General features: G+C 41.3%; 2 protein-coding genes across 3 annotated transcripts in view; both read left to right on the top strand.

Moving 5' to 3' along the window:
- rassf7a (Ras association domain family member 7a) overlaps positions 1–2,578 on the top strand; it is a 33,135-nt gene extending 30,557 nt beyond the window's left edge. For both annotated transcript variants that reach the window (XM_070907341.1, XM_070907340.1), the window contains exons 4-6: positions 290–464; positions 568–675; positions 2,298–2,578. In XM_070907341.1, the coding sequence (XP_070763442.1) occupies positions 290–464; positions 568–675; positions 2,298–2,329 (315 nt within the window). In that variant the 3' untranslated portion in view covers positions 2,330–2,578. The remainder of the gene's footprint in view (positions 1–289; positions 465–567; positions 676–2,297) is intronic.
- A 6,337-nt stretch (positions 2,579–8,915) lies between these two features.
- phrf1 (PHD and ring finger domains 1) lies at positions 8,916–19,032 on the top strand. The gene is made up of 18 exons (XM_070906736.1): positions 8,916–9,003; positions 9,174–9,299; positions 9,695–9,891; positions 10,050–10,133; positions 10,249–10,382; positions 10,491–10,582; positions 10,890–11,068; positions 11,399–11,525; positions 11,687–11,802; positions 11,959–12,152; positions 12,601–12,723; positions 13,109–13,263; positions 13,744–15,646; positions 15,770–17,067; positions 17,204–17,280; positions 17,707–17,844; positions 18,000–18,128; positions 18,282–19,032. Exons 1-18 carry the CDS (start codon positions 8,916–8,918, stop codon positions 18,444–18,446), a joined length of 5,325 nt encoding a protein of 1,774 aa, XP_070762837.1. The 3' UTR covers positions 18,447–19,032.
- Positions 19,033–19,321: the final 289 nt, after the last annotated feature.

Genomic DNA, 19,321 nt, shown 5'->3' with positions numbered 1-19,321 from the left:
TGGCATTTACAGTAGTGGTATTGTGAGCTAAAGGCAAAGTACAATAGTCCTGCCTTATAAATATATTAATAAATTCTGCTGTTGGCGTGTTATTATTAGGGTTATCATTAAAATCATGCAGAGCAGAATTATATCTACTGATTAACAGACATGTTTAGCTCATCCCATTTCCGTATGCTGCGCCCACTTTACAGGCAAACAACGTGTCAGTGTTCAGTGAGTCAGCGCTGACTGATGTGAGCTCTCGTCCTTTGTCTTCCTCACTGATCCATGTTCTTTTCCTTCTCAGGCCAAACAGGAGGAGCTGGAGGAGTTGAATAAGGAGCTGAGGCAGTGTAACCTGCAGCAGTTTATTCAACAGACGGGTGTCCTGCCGGCACACACCCACTCACGCTCAGAGCTTCAGGAGCAACTGGAGCAGTTAGAACTGGCACATCTTCTGCAAGAAGGATACAGTAATGGAAGTATGGAAACAAAAATAAATATTAAAACGTATAATTGTGTAGCCTACTTGGCTGTTAAAGTCAAATTACTTGTCTGCTAATCATGTTTCTTTCTCTCCGACAGGCCACAGTGTAACTCTAGTGGAATCACCACCTCGCCCCACTGCCAAACAGTTCCTGGGACATCCACGCAACCTGCAAAACCCTCTAGTGTCCAGTCTCAACCCTGAGGGTGTGTATGTGTGAGACCCTGCCGCTTCCCAAGTCCATCCTGCTCTGCTCCTCTCCTGCCCTGCTCGCCCCCTGGTCCCAGAGCCCCTTGCCCCCAAACTTTCTCCCCCAGCTTGATTGGGTTTAAGGCTACAGCTGCCATTTTTTGGTGTTGGGTAGCGGAAGCATCTGTATGGTGGAGGCCCCTGCTACTTCTCAGCAGCTTCCCTGTGCTCAACCTTTTAAAGGCTGAAAGACTTCTCTTCTGCGCCTAACTCTCAGTCTTCTGCTGATTCCTGCCCCTACCTTCTTACAGTTGACTTAATCTTCTACATTCCTCCCTCTATTTTCTCGCATACCCCTGTATATTTCATTTTTCTGAGTCTATCCTATCCTTTCATTCTGACTCTCTTCTCCCCGCCCTCTTCCTCTCACTGTTTGCTTGTGGTCTAACAGTAGCTGCTTTCGGTATACTTTAATGCATTTGGGAACTGGCTCCTAATTCCCCGCTCTGTAATACAGAGTGGCCTTCCCACCAAGTCAACAATCGTCTACTGACAGCTGCTTTTCACCATATCTCCATGTAATGCATCGATCGCACAGGGAATGACTGTAGCAGACATTCTGATTGTAGCGCTGTTTTTATACTGTAACATGGAAAGATATGGCACCAATGTCATTTCAGTTTGCCTTGTATGTATGGATACTATTTATGTGTGAGGGGGGTGTATCTATACAATGCCTTGTACTTTGGTGACGCTTGACTTCCAAAGAGCAAGAGCCTTTCACGGAGGGCTCTGCAAAATGTATTGCACTGTCCCATTCTCTTCCTGTGTGAAGCCTTGGCCCTTGTCTGCCTGCAGAGAAATGTATCTTTGTGTTCTCTTTCTGCTCAGCTTGAAGTCAGCGCAACTTATTTTAGGAGCTTATAGCTTTTGCCAGTCTATTTTTGTCAAGCTCCATGCTGAAAGAAGGGATACATTTCAAAAGTTGTACCAGAGGGCCATGGTTTGTTAAGATATCTTTCTTTTCCTCTATTGGGACGGATGCGCCTGGTTCTTTTGCCTGTCATCACACCTAACATTTGACCTGTCATAACTTGCAATGTGCCTCGGCGTACTGTAGATTTAGGATGAGCTTACTTGCATAAGTCTAAGGGAACAAGGGAAGCTGTTGTTTCATTACTGTCATGACCATCCAAACCACCTAAACTAATATTTACTTAATCATAGCACTTGGCATTTTACCATTATGTCGCTTCATTATGCTGACAGGTCAAAGTGACGTGTGTTTGAGTGTGCACTCTCCTTACCATCTACGGTGTGGTTTTTTCCTGTGTGGGATTATACAACCGCTCCTTGCTTTGAAAACTACAGACATCTCAGTGCTTGTTTTAGAAACGTGCTTGAAACCAATTCTGTCCCAAAATGCTACTCTGACTACAAGCCTTCAGTCGTATTTCACAACGTCTACGGGTAAAGGACTTAACCCACTGACTGCTCTTGTGTCAGTGTGTGCTTCTCAAAGGCATGTGTGATTAGCTTGTTTGACCCGAGTCTCTCCTGCTGTGTCTTAGCTGAAAAAAAAAAAATGTTTTCCAAACAAAGGGATCATCATCCCCACTTATTTTTGTGTGTCTTGCAGTCCTGACATCCCGAGAGTCGTCATGGAGATAAAACATGGACCGCAGGGCCAAGGGAAACTTGTTCACTATTCTGTCACCGTCACCTCTTATTTAACCCCTCTCTTTGTAACTCTTGTCATTATTTAATCGACCATGATATACATACTGTATATACACAAGACAAATATATTTACAGAGTTTTGCTACTGTAAACACTGCAAAGTATCTGTTTGAAATGTAAAATAATTTAGAAACCTTTTACCTAGAGCAATTACTGTGTATTTAAATATAATAAAAATGTGCATTGTGTTTTAGATAATGTTTTCTTGAGTGATTTTTTCTTGATACGCTGTATATGTACTCACATTTTATTATAATCATCCTTGTAACTACAGTAACTAGGAGTGGAGGTGCAGCGCATCTGGAATACCCTGCAGTAAATAATTAACACACCAGTGTACACTTTCTAAAAATGACAGTGTCTTGAAGGTCCTATGTGAAATACATTATGAATATATTATAGGTGATGAAATATGCATGCTCTCCTCATTGCTTGAGGTACAGTGGGTCCTAAGATGCGTGATCATTTCTGGGCATTTTAAATCTGGCATTCATAGGTGGCTGATTGAAAGTTCACAGGGTGAATACTTGGGAGCAGAGGGAAATGTTGCAAACATCCTGGCATCACAGATGCTGCTGTTATGGGTGATGTAACACAGTATATCTACAAGACATGTGACAATAATGGCACAAAAGCACTACAGACCTGTGACCATTTGAGAAAGCTGACTACCTATCTATTTAGTTGTAAATTAACTGGTTGCTATTAGTATAATGAATTGTGTCTTTTTTCTTAGCACCAGAATACATCTGAGGACTTTATCCCTCTGAATTGATGTACAGTATGTTCTCTTTATCACTCTTTAAATTACTGACAACAAAACGACCCATTGTTTTGTTATATTCTGTCGTTTGTGAAAAAATCACCCTGGCATGAAAGGATAAATTCACAGTTGCGCAACTATGGACTTCTGCACAACACTCTTGTCCTCCACCCCTTTCCTGTTTGTTTACCCTGGGGAATAAATATGCTGGCTGTCACATACTGAGTGACTTGATCTTCCCTAGTGCTCTGGCTAACCCCTGACTGAAACCCTGTGGATTTCTATAAATACTCTCATCTGCTGACACTTGCCAGGTAAAATCCCAGGCATGCACGTATTTTCTCTCCATTTCCATATATACATGAATGGATATCAAAGACTTTCTCAAAGCATCAAAAACATGTTATTTTTATCAGTCATTTCCACTTCATGCCAATGTTGTTAACTCGTGACCATGTGTTTAGAAGCAAGGAGGTCAATATTATGATTAATTATGTAGAATTGGATTTTACTGAGAAGACTTAGAGCTGTCTGGCTTGGCAGGGGTTAGATAAGCTCCAAATCCTTGTTTAGTTCCCACTGTCTGGACCTCTGGTCTGGACAAGCCCACAGCATGGTGCTACGCTGACGCCTTCCTGTGGACGTGAAGGATACTGCACATGCACTAAAGTCAAAATAAAAAGGCTTTCTCTTTGTATTTCCCACCTACTACATTCACATTAAAAATAATGCAGTATTTAATGTCAGGTCAGATCCCTAATGATGTAGAAAAAAGTCAGATTTCTGAAAATCAATGCATTACCTGTGGACCCTTCAGATATATGGTTTTATTTTTCAGATGACCTCAGGCCAGTGTTGTACATGTATTTTATTTTTCCATTATCCTACATGCAAAGTGAAATATATTACCCAACGTCACCCTCTTCATATCTAAACCCAGAGGACCACAATCTCATAAACGGGACATTAACAGATTATGATGATGTTTCAGGACACTTCACCATGGGAATTATTTTTGCTCTCAGTGGCACGCCACATGAACCCTATCCAAATCCACTCTGGAAGGTTTCGGGTGAATCTGAAAGGGGCCATAAAGCTGAAAGTTTGACTGATCGATACATATTTACAACAGGCAGTGCGTGTCTGGGAAAGAACCTCGAGAGTAAGCATCTGCACGTCCACATTATGATGATGAAGAATGGGGCCACAAGTTAATGAGTCTGACATACTGCACTTATCTATTCCTCTGTGTCACAATGAGTCAGTATGCACCGATGGGAATAAAACATCCCCACTGATACCAAGAAATGCATTACGTGGTAAAAACAGAAAGTAAGATACATGATGCCACAATTGATTTGAATAGAAACTTTACTTATGACTTGAGGGTTACCTTTTACAAACAAACATGGTACATAATGAATGGATAAAATTGATTTGAATTTTCTTACTTGGAACTCAGATTTACTTCACGATTCAGTAAATCTTGTTCTAAAACAAGTTCAGTTTCTTTATTGTAATGCTCCTTTTTGCTGGAGGGCTCCCAGGAACCTCTTCAAGAACCCCTGGAGGGTCCCTGACCTCAGATTGGGAACCAATGAGTATGATGATGATTATCATGTCTAAACATGTCACTCAGATTAAACTGAAACTGAAACAAAACACTTCACAACAGCCTTGACAGTAGGGGGCATTAGAGAGGTCGGCTCCATAGGAGGCAATGCAAAAGCTTATGGTCCTAAAGAAGGGACAGTATGTGAACATAGGAGGAAGTAGGCTACAGTACACATGGAGACCACTGGGAGAGCAGTCATGTTATGCAGGCCGGTCCCAGCAATGTGCACGGGACATGATCAAGCCCTGCCTGTAGATAGTGGTCCGGCTGTGGCTGGTCTTGGACGAGCCAGAGATGTGAAGTATTCCCAAAACCAGGTTAGCCGCTGTCACACGCACAGTGGAACTGGCAACTGGCACAATGTGCGTTAGTCAGTGGCTTACCTGCTTTTAGATCTCAGACATTATACTGACAACCATAACCACACGCAATCTGTGGAGAAACACAGACAAAGGCTGTGTAATAAAACAGCAATAAAACAGACATATAGTCAACATGAAGTGTGAGATTAGTGACATATCTTCATCTATTTCACATCACTTATAGGCCTACCTAGAAAATTATTATAATTATACCGTTATCTAAATTAACACACAACACAAAATTATATAACAATTCAATTAAATCGACAAATATCTTAAACCTCCATTGTCCCAACACTGTAACAAACTGTACAACAGAATTGGATATTACAGCTGCTTCCATTCCACGATGTATGTATTTGGCTACCGATATATATTAAAATGCTTTCAATTTCTATTGGCATAAAAAAAAGTTCCAAAATAATCAATAATGACATCTGACAACTGAAAAGAAATTTATAGAAAAATTACATCTAATGATACATTGGATGTGGCCTGTTCATCCACACCATATAGACAGAATAAAGAATAGTGGCAGATAAAGAGAGCTACTTACCAGTCCCAACTTTTCTTTTGGATTAATTTTAAAAGAAAGACTCTTTCATTTTCGCCGATAGAAGCCTCTCTACCATCTCTCCAAACATCCAGCCTGTTTTTTCTCCAAAAGAAATCACATTGCATGATTAAAGTTAGGTGCATTTTAAGACTATAGTAGCCTATAGCCTACACCGACGCAGAAGTTCAGTTCACTTGCACTACCCCTACCCTGCCCACTCCCCTGCATCTGCAACCCGACCTGGTTATTCAAATTGAAAAGAAACTGGCATCACGTACAGCCAATGGACTACCGCGTTACAGTTGAATGGCCCACCTATCATAGCTAATCGGCCAGTAAAAATATGAGGAAGGTGGGTTTTATGAGGCCAGCATGTTCAGTTGACTTTTAGAGTTATAGTTGGGGTGCGGCGCGTTCAGTTCTGCACGTCGTACATTAGGAATGAACCATTATCGTGTTAACAGTTTCCTGCCCTGACCTATTATTTATTGCAAACATCAATGAGACACAGGTTTCTTTTCCCTTAAATAGACGCCATGTGATGCGACAGCTGCTGCTGGAGGTGGGATAAGTGTACTTTAAGCCGGTTTGACAAAGGACGGCCCCACCCCCACAGTTTGAAGTGGTTGAACTCGGCTTACTTGTGTACAGTGTTGCCATGAGCAGAGTGTGGCTGTGCACGTACCAAGGATGCAGCATGACAGTCTGACCTGACGATGACGAGGAGGAGGAGGAGGAGGAGGACGACGACGATGATGAACACTCAATTATTTACGGAGTGAGAGTTCAGGACTCTCTCCCATCATTAACAAATTGTGTAACAGCATATCAATTTGAAATTACAATTTAAATATGAACCAGTTAACCCTTTGAATATCAACATCACATGGAAAAAAGTTAGGTTTAGAAGTTAAATACAGAACATTCATTGTACTCCATTACTCAATTAAGGAATTATAATCCTATCATAGAACATACATAACAATGTTAATATCAACATAATAGATTTTCGTCATGTTAAATGATAAGAAAACACCCCTATTTTTTTTATTTTAGATATATACAAAAAACACTTCATGTGTAACTGACCCACTTTTCAAACTGGCTACTGGAACATGATGTTCTCTCTTTGTTTCAAGGATATTATCATATCACCATTATTTGGTTTAGGTAGACCTATATTCTAGTGTTTTTTCTGACCAGTTTTTGACTGTCAAAGCCCTCTCGGATTATCCACAGCCAGGATACACATAACCCCATGACATAAAGTAGCAAATCAGGATTACATTATATTATGTAACAGCTGATTTTTTCAAGATAAAGTTACCACTGGGGGGCGACAGGGGCACTTGATTGCTTGCATATTGACTGCTTGTGACTTGTGGGAGTTCTGACACCTTAAGGGAATATTTGTTGTAGTAATAGACTGTTATAATATTTCCGATATGATTTAGCAGACTTTTTAAAAATGTTTTGATTAGTATAAAGTAAGGGTTAGGTATTGAATATAAAATATAACCTTGTCATAATTTAACACATGGGTCTCAAAAGTTACTTTTTTCACACAGCTTAGACCTGCACACCTGTAGATTGGCCCCACGAGTGTGATGTCCACTTTGAACTGTATTAGTAAACTGAACTACTGTATATATACTAAATTTGAGGCAATACTATATGTCAGTTGTGTGAAGGTATAGGTACCATCATTTAAATCCCCGCCTTTTGTTGTGAGTGCATTTGTGTGTCTTTTCTTTATATTGTGTTTGTTTGTAACTGCAATAATAAACAGTATGGACATTTACATTTACATTCTGTATTACTTTTTATTAGGCTATTCTCGCAATATAATTGAGGTGTGAGGTACCATGTGGAAAAAAAGTGTGTATTACGATTGAAAATACAGGCCTACTCTACTACTCTAAAAATAGCACCACAAAACATTTGGTTCATTTGTTAACTCCGGTCAGTCCATGTATTAAAATACATGTTAATCTAATTGAAATGGTAGTGACAGCAAGTTCAGTGTCGTGTTTAGGGGCTACCCTGTGGTGATTACAGAGTGTGCCTTTAATGTGATTGGACACGCTCTAATGAATACACACATGAATACACACCGATGAGCACCCTAGACATACAGTACTGTAGCCATTTGGGTTAGGGGATACTGGTCGCAAATAGACGGATACTGTCTCTTTAAGAGTCGTAGAGTGCACTCGGCAATTTCCGTCCCTCGCCAGCCGGTGGTGTCACTCAACAACCGTGGAGACTTCAAATCACTCTAACACACCCCACGCTACTTAATAGGGTAGGTTTGAAATTACTATTAAATGCTCGAATAGGACGTTATAGTTATGAGAGCTGAATTGGGAATTTATGTAAATTTCACCCCACACTCGTTGTTTTTAGTGCAGAGTTCGAAGGAGCTTGTAGTTGACGTTCGCTAAATTTAGCCATTCTGAGGCTAGCTAACACGCTACACTGAAGCTAATGTTACTAGCAAGCGTCAGTTGTTCAGTAAGAACAGCGTTACAGGCTAGTCCCATATTCTTGTCAGTGCGCAATCTATGATGTGTATATCTACATATACGCTACGTGTATATTTTATATGAGGCATAGAGGAAGCACTCTGTTTTGTGCCGTGTTGTCTTCTTTGTTTACAAATGTAGCCTTAGCATTGTCTGCAGCCTCCTGCTTGGCTAGCTAGCTAATGTTAGGTAACCTTTTCGTATTTTTCAGCAAACAATAAAAGTATGTTAGAAAATCCGGTTCTTTTTAAAAAAGGCTGTTTTATAATGTTTGAACTACCCGTGAGCTCTCAGATGTCACTCGTGGTTAGTAAGAAAATCTTAACTTAATTTGTCTGTTCACTGTAGTTGTTACTACATCCCATAGACCGAGAGCATATGCTTGATGGTAATTTTCCCTTTCTGCTCAAGGACAAAAAAAATCAGCTTGTTATTTCATAAAGGTGGTTGAAAATCTTTCTTCCATCACCTGTCCTTTTAACAGTGAGTAGATTGCCCTACATGTTACCAATACACTCACTTCTTTCAGTCAGATTTCAGATTCAGTGAGACCTAACTCGTTAAAAGTTGTACACAAGAAAAACCCAGTCATTATCTGTCATTTAAACACTATCTGCTATTTTGGTCTTATCTATTTTATTATTTTAGAGAAAATCTGTCAGAGAATTTGTTCAACTGTTCTTCTGATGGTCAGCCATGGATGAAGATGACAGCCAAGATGAGCTGATCAACCGCAGTACGTCCTATAGCAAAGGAAAAAGGTCTGCGTTGTGGGCCATCTCAGGTAGTTTTTTTGTTTTAACATGTTTGTTATGTATAAGATCTTGAGCTGATTAATTAATGAGCAGATGTTTTCATAAAATTACACCCACTTCCAGTACAGTATCAAACATACCTAAGATTTTAAAACCTCATGCATTGTGTGTGTATTTTTAATATTATTTTTCCTCCTAGATGATTCAGATGATGTTGAGGGGGGGTCTGAGGAGGGAGAATCTGACAGTGGTGAGGAAGAAGAGGAGGATCACCTAGATGGAGAGGATGATGAGGAAGAAGAAGAAGGGAATGAAGAGGAGGATGGTAAGAGTGACTGACTGCAATATATATTGTTGTCAAAGATGGTGGTGGTGGTGGTCTGCTTTTTGTTTTTTTATTAGATTATCATGTAATTATTCTTTGCTCAACTTGTTTCTCTGATTAAGGTTTATGTGATTACAAAATGCACTGTTGTATAGTATGTATGGCTGCCCTGACTCAACTTACATATAATTGGAATTTTTGTAACTTAACAAGCCTTAGTTTTCCGTTGTAGAGTTGAGGGAGGAAAAATAAGCTTCTGCGATACCCTACACACTTATGGTGTGTTGTATAAGTATCATTATTTTTCCACTATCCTCTGTTATGCTGCAATATCCTCTATGAATATAGTTTGCATGGTACATACACAATACATCTTTACTTTACACTTTTATCAGATGAGGAAGAGGAGGCAGATGCCAAGGCTGAGGATGGAGGTTTTGGGGGAACCTCTGCTGACCTTGCAGGGATGAGCTCAGATGAGGACGCAGATAAGTGTCCCATCTGCCTTAATTCATTCAGCATCCAGCCTGTTGCAACACCAGAGAGTTGTGAGCACTACTTCTGTCTTGACTGCCTCCTTGAGTGGGCCAAGGTGGGTCTGACTTAATGTTGTATTAGCACAAGGAGAATTCACTAGAGAGCAGCACCTTATGTATTTTGATTAACAGTATATGCTCTGCATTTAAAAAGCATCTGGAGAGGAGGAAGCAGAATGGCTCATTTTCAGTGTTTTTGTGCTCCACAATTTAGAATGCAAACTCGTGCCCAGTAGACCGCATTTCCTTCAACAACATATACCTAAGGAAATGTTATGGAGGCAAAGTGAAGAAAATGGTGAGTGCATTCAGTCTTTGGTAGCATAACTTCTGGAACATTTGTTAACTCAGATTACTCTATATACATTTATGTTGTGTGGATGTGTGATTTTTGTGATGACTGTTTCATTCAGATCACAGTACAAAAGCCTGTTAAGGAAGGTCTAGAGGAAACAGTAGATGTGGACCTGGAGCAGACCAACTGTGAGGTGTGTGGGGGCAGTGACCGTGAGGACCGCCTCTTGCTCTGCGATGGCTGTGATGCTGGGTGAGATAGATATTATTGTACCAAATAACTTTCTTTTTTACAGCCTTAAGACCTTTTGTCAGATTTCTTATCATCAGAGAAATTTGTTAAGCCTTTTTTGTTCCATAGGTATCACATGGAGTGTCTCACGCCACCTCTTGACTCTGTTCCTGTAGAGGAATGGTTCTGCCCTGAGTGTGAAGCCAACAACCGTCACTCAAGTAAGCCTTTAAGTTATTTTCCTTCTTAAAATTCATTCCTTTACAAATGTAGTTTGAAAATGCTGCTACAGTACGTTTGTATGTTTGTTTTGAATTTGAATATTTGAATTTCTTTGTGGAATTGCTCTTTAGGTAACTCTCTTTCTATGAAAATTGCTGATAAAAAAAACGAATTCATATAAATAATACATATTTACTATACTATGAATTCATTATGTTACAAGTGGCCATGGTTAAGAACTCAACTAATTATTTGCACTCATTAGCATCTTTTCACTAGTCAGATGTTTAAATCCTCTCTTCCCAGGGGGTTCAGCTGAAGAACCCAGTGATACAGAGAGCCTACCGTCTACTGCCCGTGCTGCCATCAGTCGCTCTCAGTCTCGTGCTGCAGGTCCCACCAGAGCTATTGCCCGAACTCAGCAGAGTGAGAGGGTTCGAGCCAATGTCAACCGACATCGCATCACACAGGCACGCACATCACAGGTTTGGCATGAGGCGTGACGCTTCGGTCTTGGCTTATTTTCTAACTCACTTCTACAGCACATGCGCAAGGTGGAATCTTGCAGAAATGTCTGATGTTCCACAAAGTGTTGTTTTGCATATTAGAGTTACTGATGACATGTATGTATTTATTATGTTGTGTATTTGGGTAATGTACCTTAGTGTCACTGACAGCAGAAATGATAGCATGTGTTTTTGACATTTGTTGTAATGTGATTGTCGATTGAAATGCTTGTGTTGAGGAGAGTTGTATTCAGACAGCAGGGGTGGAAAGTGAACCAGTCGGGTAATGCAAATTTTATTGCAAATTAGTTGGCTCCAACGTATCTGATGCAGTCCACTTGGCTGGATGAGACCATTAATGCTGTGGTGGCTGGGCTCAACACGGCTGTGTATATTCGGGACTTCACACCTCGTATCCCATCTAGGCGCAAGAGCAGTAAGTAAGCACAGAAATACAAATACACAATAATTTTCAGATAAGGTTAGCATGATCACAAGCACATACATGAACAGATGTAGTGGAAGGAACGGCAAGAGATAGCTGTGAAATAGTGTTGTGTTTGTGATATGGGATAACTTTTATGATTGATTGAACAGGAAAGCGCAGAAAAGTCCAAAGCAAGAATGCTACGGGTAAAAAAGGTAAAGTAGGAACTACAGGAGTCAGAAGGAGGAAACGGAGAGGGAGGAGGACTAAATCCAGAAGAAAGCTGGTGAGTGTGTCATCTACATCAGTGGACATCATTTGGTTTTAAACGTTTCATTAGATGTACCTAACACTAAATGTGAACAATGAATAACTAATTTCTCTTGTAGTCACAAGATGCTTTTCTCTCTAGATAAACTCTATACCTACATTTTCCCAATAGGTGTTGAAAAAGATGGCCACATCTCGCAGCCGTATTGCTAATAATCTCAGAATTGTAAAGGACAAGAAGGGCTCTTCGCTTCCTACAGTATACCGGCCATCGGAGCACACGCTAAGCAACATGCGTGCTGACATAGGCGCTGCATCCCTCTCTATCTATGGAGATCCATTTGACCTGGATCCATTTGTGGAACGGTAAGAAGACTTGTTCTTATTGTAGGACCTACCTGAATACCATTTTACAGACGTACAATACGTAGGGAATGCACAGAGATGGTTACTCGTGCCACTCACATTTTGGTCTAGTGGTCCTGATTCCTTGGTACAGTAACTCCATATCACATACTTTGAACCAAGCTTTTCTTCCACTGAAATCCTTTCAACCCAATGTGTGCTTTGTTTTGATGCTTAACAGCATGGATGAGCAATGCGATTAGGTTTTTATTTTTGTAATCAATCAAACAAACAAAAGTGAAATAGTTCTGATCAGCCGAATTATAATCATTATGTGGTTATCACTATCGTATAGTACATGTGTGGATAGTATTTATGTATGTTTCACTGTGTTTGTGTTTGTAATTAGCTTAGCATATAGAGTGTTAATTATTAACCATATTGTGCCTTATGGTATTGATTTGATCAGTGAGGAGGAAGAGCAGCACGCCCACGTTACATCGCTGTTGGAGGCCAAGAGACGAGGAATCTCTCGCTCTGCTCTTCGCTCTCACCAGCCTGTAGCTCGACCAGTCACTGCAAGCCTCTCCAGGTAACATGACGCCATGATGTGTAGGGTTGGTTGTCCAGAACAAATTCTCAATTGGATCTCTGTCCATATTTATAACTTTTTGATTCTGCTTATCAACCCCTAATATGACCAAGCATTTATTGCCGTTTGGTGTAAGAATGCAGGGTTTTTAAATGTTGTCAGTTTGAGTTATAATGACCCAGAATCAGCAAAAGCTTGTAGGTCGAATGTAAAAACAATTGTAAATGGAAAACGTGTGCATGGCATGAAACAATTAAACAGCAATTCCAAATGCTCCTAATGTGCCTTAACTGTCTCAGTCTTTGTGATGGTAAGACGGTTTCTAGCTTGATGAGTACTTAAGAAATATGGCTGATCTAATTAAAGGTTTGCTTTGCTATACCAGGAGGGGTATTGATGTTCCCCAAGCAGGGGATGTTGTGGAGGCAGCTCCTGTGCCTGACCTGCTGGGCAGTATCCTATCAGGACAGAGCATGCTCTTGATGGACAGCTCCGATGTCGTTATTAATCGAGATGGTTCCCTTAAAGCTACAAAGCCAAGTAAGTGTGCCTGGAACATTTTTAAACACAAAGTCTAGCGAGATTGAATTAAATGTATTGTTGCTGTTTTTATTAGAAAATTTAGAATTGAAATGAAGATAATTGATGCTTTTGAAATAGTTATTTGCATTAAATCCAGCTGTTGAATATCACACAACTTCTAATTAAGTTCAACCTGACTGCTTCATGTAAAATGTAAAATTAATTTATCTTCAATTGGGCGAGACAAGAGGCCAGCTGTGCTGCTCGTGTTCTTCCACATTGGCAAGTGATTCCTCACTCATTCTCCACTGATTGTGACTGACTGAGCCTGAACCATTTTCTTTTTTTCCCAACACTGTGACTTACTCTTGAATAATTACTGCGAGCAGTGTACATTGTGTAAGTCAGTGTAATCTGCTGAGCAAAGCAAAAGAAGCAAAATAACTAAATTGTTTCACTCTTTGTGTGTTTATCATTTGTCCTTTTTTTGTCTTACAGCGATACCATCTGCATTAAAACCAGGTTGCCGCAAAAGCAGTAGCTCAGGAGATGCCAGCACCCAGATCAACCCAGTGATGTCACCCAACCAAGGAGACAGTTCTCCGTCTCTCCACTTCAACGGAGACCTACCAGGATCCTCCCAAAGCTCCATGAACAGACCTTTCTCCCAAAGCTCTTCTCGCTTACCCCCCTACATGTCCTCCTCACATCCCCAACAATCATCTCCCCATTCGGATTTACCACTTCGAGGTCATCTGAGTTTGCAGCCACCTCGTCCAATCAGACCCAACCACCCTCCTGGTCACCGGGGAATCAGTGGAATTAGAGCCCCCAGTCCCTCCTCGTCCATCCACCCCAGCTCCAAGGGCAAGGGAATATCCACATCCCAATCTAAAAAAGCACCTACAAAGCCCATGTGGGTAGACGTATCAGTGCTTCCTAGGATACCAAAAATACAAAGGGAGTGCAGTGGTAGCACAAATGATGGCACTAATCAAGGTGGCAGCAGTGGCAGTAATAGAAGCAGCAGTAGTAGGGGAAGTAGTAGTAATTCTACCACCAGTAGTAATGGTTACGACATGCCAGAAACAGGCATGAACAGCCTTGCTGGGGACAAGGGAAGGCAACAAAGTGTAGACCAGCAAAAGGGCAGAGCTGAAGGTCAAGCCCAGAGGCACAGGCCTGACGGAGCAGGCTCATCCTCAGCCTTCTCCAACTCGTTCTCCTCTTCTACCTCCTCCTCTGGTTCTCCTGCCAGCCAGTCACGTTATTCCTCATCGTCCTCATCTTCATCAGCAGTGAGCTTCCGCATTAATTCCAGTGGGAACTCCTGGCATTCAAGGCGGCTTAGCAGTGCGTCACCCTCTACTAGTGCAGACAGCATGCAGAAACCCTGGAGAGAAAAGAAAGATGAAGCAAGAAAGAGACAGCTACACAGGGATAAACAGATGCTCCTGGCATCACATACGCCGGTCAGTAAGGAACAAGACAGTAATAATATCTATGATCCCTTTAATCCCACTCTGTCAGACTCAAGCAGCTCAGACGATGAAGCTGAGCACACGAGCCTGGCTGGCAGCTCCCGACACATCACACATGAGGCGAAGACTCGTAGTTTAAGAAACAAGCAGGGTTTAGTGCAAAGCAATCAGGTTCATGTGAAAACCGAAACACAGGAGATTGAGGTCTCACAGGAAGAACCACTGAGAGCTAGTGCTCAGGAAACCATATCACAGGAGGTCAGATGCTCAGAGGAACATGTCAAGGTTGAAAAAGAATCAAGATTAGTAAACACTGAGACACAAACAGCATTACCTGATACTAAAGTTAAGAAAGAGCCAGGGTTAGATGATGCAGGGGAAGCTGAAAGCCTTGGTTACAGCGTAAAAAGTTTGAATCCAGAGACAGCAGACACCCAATCACCTATTTATCACAACCTGGATCTTAAGACTGAGAGAGAGACTTCAGAAGAGCGGAGTGGACAGAGTGTTGGAAGTCCAAACAGTGTTCCTCCTAACTGTAAGAATAATTCATCAGCATCCAGCTCTGCTCCCACCAAGAAGAAACAAAAGGCAGAAACTAAATCTGATTCCAAACCCTGTTCCAAGTCGCCGTCAAGAGATTTGGGCCACAAGAAGAAAACCTTCCAAACTTCAAAGGAGCGATGCTCTAGCAGTTCAGAGACAGACAGAGGTAAGAGAGGAGACCATTATGCCTCAGGCCAGGGAGGCCGGCAGAAAGAAAAGGAGAAGGACAGAGAAAGGAGTTCCAGGCGGTCATGGTCCAGAGAGAGGAGGAGGGCACGCTCAACCTCAGAAAGCTCTCAGTCCAATTCCCCCAATAGGGCTTGCAGAAAGAGACGGCGGTCCCATTCACGATCCAAAGACAGGAGGCGATCTAGGTAAATATGTAATACTTTCCTGGTATCAGCTATTCAGTAACCATCTGTTAGACATTAAGGTCTTCATTGAGGACCAAATTGTTTTCTTCAGTTAAGGGTTTTGTCTGTCATTACTGATTCTAGGTCTGGTTCCAGCTCTAGCAGCAGAGAGCATTCAAGAAGGAAGAAGCATGAACAAAAGAGCAAGGAGAGAAATGATGACAGAGAGAGAAGACGGGTGTCAAAGGACAAGAAACATGGTCGGTCTCGCTCAAGATCAAGGTCAAAATCACGTTCTAGGTCCAGATCTAGATCGAAGGACCGTAAACGTGGTCGATCTTGCTCAAAATCACGGTCCAAATCACGATCCAGATCCAGGGAAAGGAGGAAAGACCAGACACGACTGCAACAGTCGTCTCTCTCTAGAGACAAGATGGAGTCACGGTCAAAAGACAAGAGGAGACGCAGGTCTAGATCCAGCTCAAGAGAGAGAAGGAAAGAAGAAGGGTCGTCATCCAAGAGTTCACAGAAAATGTCAGGGTCCTGTGTTTGGTACTCTAAAGACACAAAACAGTCACAGGACAAGAAAAAAGAGAAGGAAATCACTCGAAGTTCCCTCAAAGAGGAAAAAGTTGCTACAGTGAATAAACCGGAGACTCCCTCCTGTACCACTGCCTCTAAAGTTAAAAAGGAAGGCAAAGACCTCAAGGCAGACAGCCAGGCCACAACAGCAGAAATAGTGAAAGAGATGAAGTTTGGAAAAGAAATTAAGAAAGAAAAACAACCATCTCTTGATATGTTTGAAGATTCTCCTATTACTAAATCAATTAAGAAAGAAGACACTGACATCCATGCTTTGATGGCAGTCAAAGGCATGGATCAGGAAGGAAACGAAGAAGACCCCATCAAGACGTGTGTAATCAAGACTGAGACTTGTGAAATCAAGACTGAGACTTGTGAAATCAAGACTGAGACTTGTGAAATCAAGACTCAAACTTTAATCACCATGATTAAATCTGAACCAAGTTCCCCAGAATTATGCCACTTCCCCCCTGACACCTCATTTTCTACACTGACCTCACCTGTTGCAGCAGACAGCCTCCAGGACACTGTCTCTCAGTCTCCGCCAGTGTCGATGGCCTCTGCCGAACAACCAAACACTGTTGGATTGACTGTCCCTGTAAAGCAGGAAGTTCAGCAACCCTCAGACTCTGATGATGACTTCAATGTTGATGTGATGCTAGACAACCTGGACTATGTGAAGTCTGAGCACGCAGAGGGAAGTGGTGCATCTGTCAAACAAGAAAAGGGAGTAGAGGAGGGGAAGACTGAAGGCGAGCAGTTATCGACTGTAGTGGGAGTGAAATCCAAGACTCAAGTGAAGAGGGTTACCTGGAATATACAGGAGCCTGAGGGGCCTCAACCGGAGAAATCCGCAAGTAGTAAGTGTCGCTGCTAGAATGCCCCCCACCAGAGAGATCAAGAATTTTTATCTCCATTTGTATCTGCCTCTCTAAATATAAATATTATATATTCTATTATATAAACTGAATATTTCCTGATTCCTTTCTTACATAGAGCTGGCTCTGTATAAATTGAAGCTGAAGCAGGAAGGAGCTCGCAGACCGTCTTCAACAGTCCAGACATCCAGTCAGGTAGGCCAGAGTCACTTGTCGCCACAGAGTTAACCTTATATTTCTAGCATCAATTATTTTTAGAACTGCATCAAGTGTTTAATGCGATTAAGTGACCAGAGGGTGGCAGTGTTTATCTAGAAGGTGCAATTGTGTTGTCTAAGTCACATGGTAGAAACTGAAACTGATACTGAAGTATTTTCAGACTAAACGAAACTAAAAGCCATTCTGTGGAAATCAAAACTGTTTATGCATATTTGATGTAATCACCAATTACAAACTAAGTCCTTACAGTGTAAATTAAAGACATGTAATACATATGTCTGTATAAGATACATCACAACCCTAAATTACTGAATCTATCTTTTATCTTTTATTCTATCCTCCTGTTATCTTTTAGTCTAGTAATTTTCATATTATCCATATAATCTCTCTTGACGTTCGCAGGACATCACTGGAGCTGTCAGTGGCTCCTCCAAGAAGGGTCCTCTCAGCTCCTCCTCTAGGTGTGATGGTGTCCATCCTGAGAGGTTATCAACCACTAGACAAGGAGAAGTAGAGGAAGGGGATTTGAGGAAAGACCAGGTGAATCTGGCTTTTGAATGTTCATACTTTGAACTGAATATCTCGAGTAGTCTCGCACCGTCTTTAATTTTGAATAAATCCTAACTCCTTCCTATTTGGAGAATATTTGTGAAAACTATATCATGACATTTGTGATGTTTTACCCCTGCCAACAGTACTTGAAGAAGCTGCACATGCAGGAGAGAGCTATAGAGGAGGTGAAGCTGGCTATCAAGCCTTTCTACCAGCGGAGAGACATCAACAAGGATGAATACAAAGAGATTCTACGCAAAGCCGTCCAGAAGGTGGGTTAAACATTATGCCAAGATACTGAAAGGTCTGTCACTGACCGACAACTTAAAGCCCTAATAGTTTTTGAGTAATAAACTCAGGCATTTTTCAGTGTCCCATCAGTTGAAGGAGTTTTTCATGAGAATTTATGTGTTCCCGGTCATCAGGTGTGCCACAGCAAGAGCGGGGAGATCAACCCTGTGAAAGTGGGCAATCTGGTCAAGGCATACGTTGACAAATACAAACATGCTAGGAAACACAAGAAAGGGGAGGACTCAGGGAAGGCAGAGGAAGTTCAGACTGAGGCCATGAAAACCTCTGACAGCCCATGAGGCGGCATAAACTACAGGCAAGGACTGCTGCACCCACCGCAAACACTCATTTGTATGTAATACTATGTTTTACTTTGTGTCCTACCACTGGGTGTGATCTCAAACTCTCAGACTTAACCCAAACTAAGTGGTTAACTAAGATTTGCTCACAGCTTCAAGATGGAACATTTTCTATAATGTCAAGCTTTCTATCTTAATTAAATTTTGAGGACAAACCCTTTTTTTCTTGATCACTTGCACCTATTGGTGTCTTGTGCTTGGACTGTCACTGCCAAGAACACTTTCTGTGTAGTCCAGCTCAGAAACTTAATAGGAGCCCTTGAGATTGCGCCTTAAAGAGGCAAATCTCAAAGTCCCTTCCATGGAGTGATAAATCAGGTAGCTTTCTCCACAGGCATATCACTGAGAGGATGCAGCATGCTTCGAGTTTTCTATGGCTGCTTTTTTTTTTTTTTGAAGGGAGGGAAGGGGTAATTTATCAGTGGCAAAACTCATGTTGGTTAAGAAGTGGTATAAAAGTATGTATATTTAAGAAGTTTGTCACATTAAGGAAAGACACTGTTATGCAATTTTTGTAGAACATTTATCAGTGGAGTAATTAAATAATTTTAGAACTGATTGTAAATAATATAGATTTGATATATCCACTTATGTTCCTTTCATCTGTGTTGCTTGTTACGAATGACATAATTGTTCTAGTTTATGTAGTTGATTGGTTTATGTTTTGTATTTGAAAGCCTCTGTTATCGGTCTTCCACATCTCTAATATCCATGTCTAATGAGCTAAATCTAGTCCAGCATACTACAGGTGAATTCTTGCTCAGTAGTTTGAAATGAATAATAGAGTTACTCTTCTCAAATAACAGCATCTTCTC

This window comes from Enoplosus armatus, chromosome 6 (assembly GCF_043641665.1).
Source record: "Enoplosus armatus isolate fEnoArm2 chromosome 6, fEnoArm2.hap1, whole genome shotgun sequence".
NCBI lineage: Eukaryota > Metazoa > Chordata > Actinopteri > Centrarchiformes > Enoplosidae > Enoplosus > Enoplosus armatus.
The sequence above is the reverse complement of the archived record's forward strand: the minus strand, read 5'-3'. Positions and strand labels throughout refer to the sequence as shown.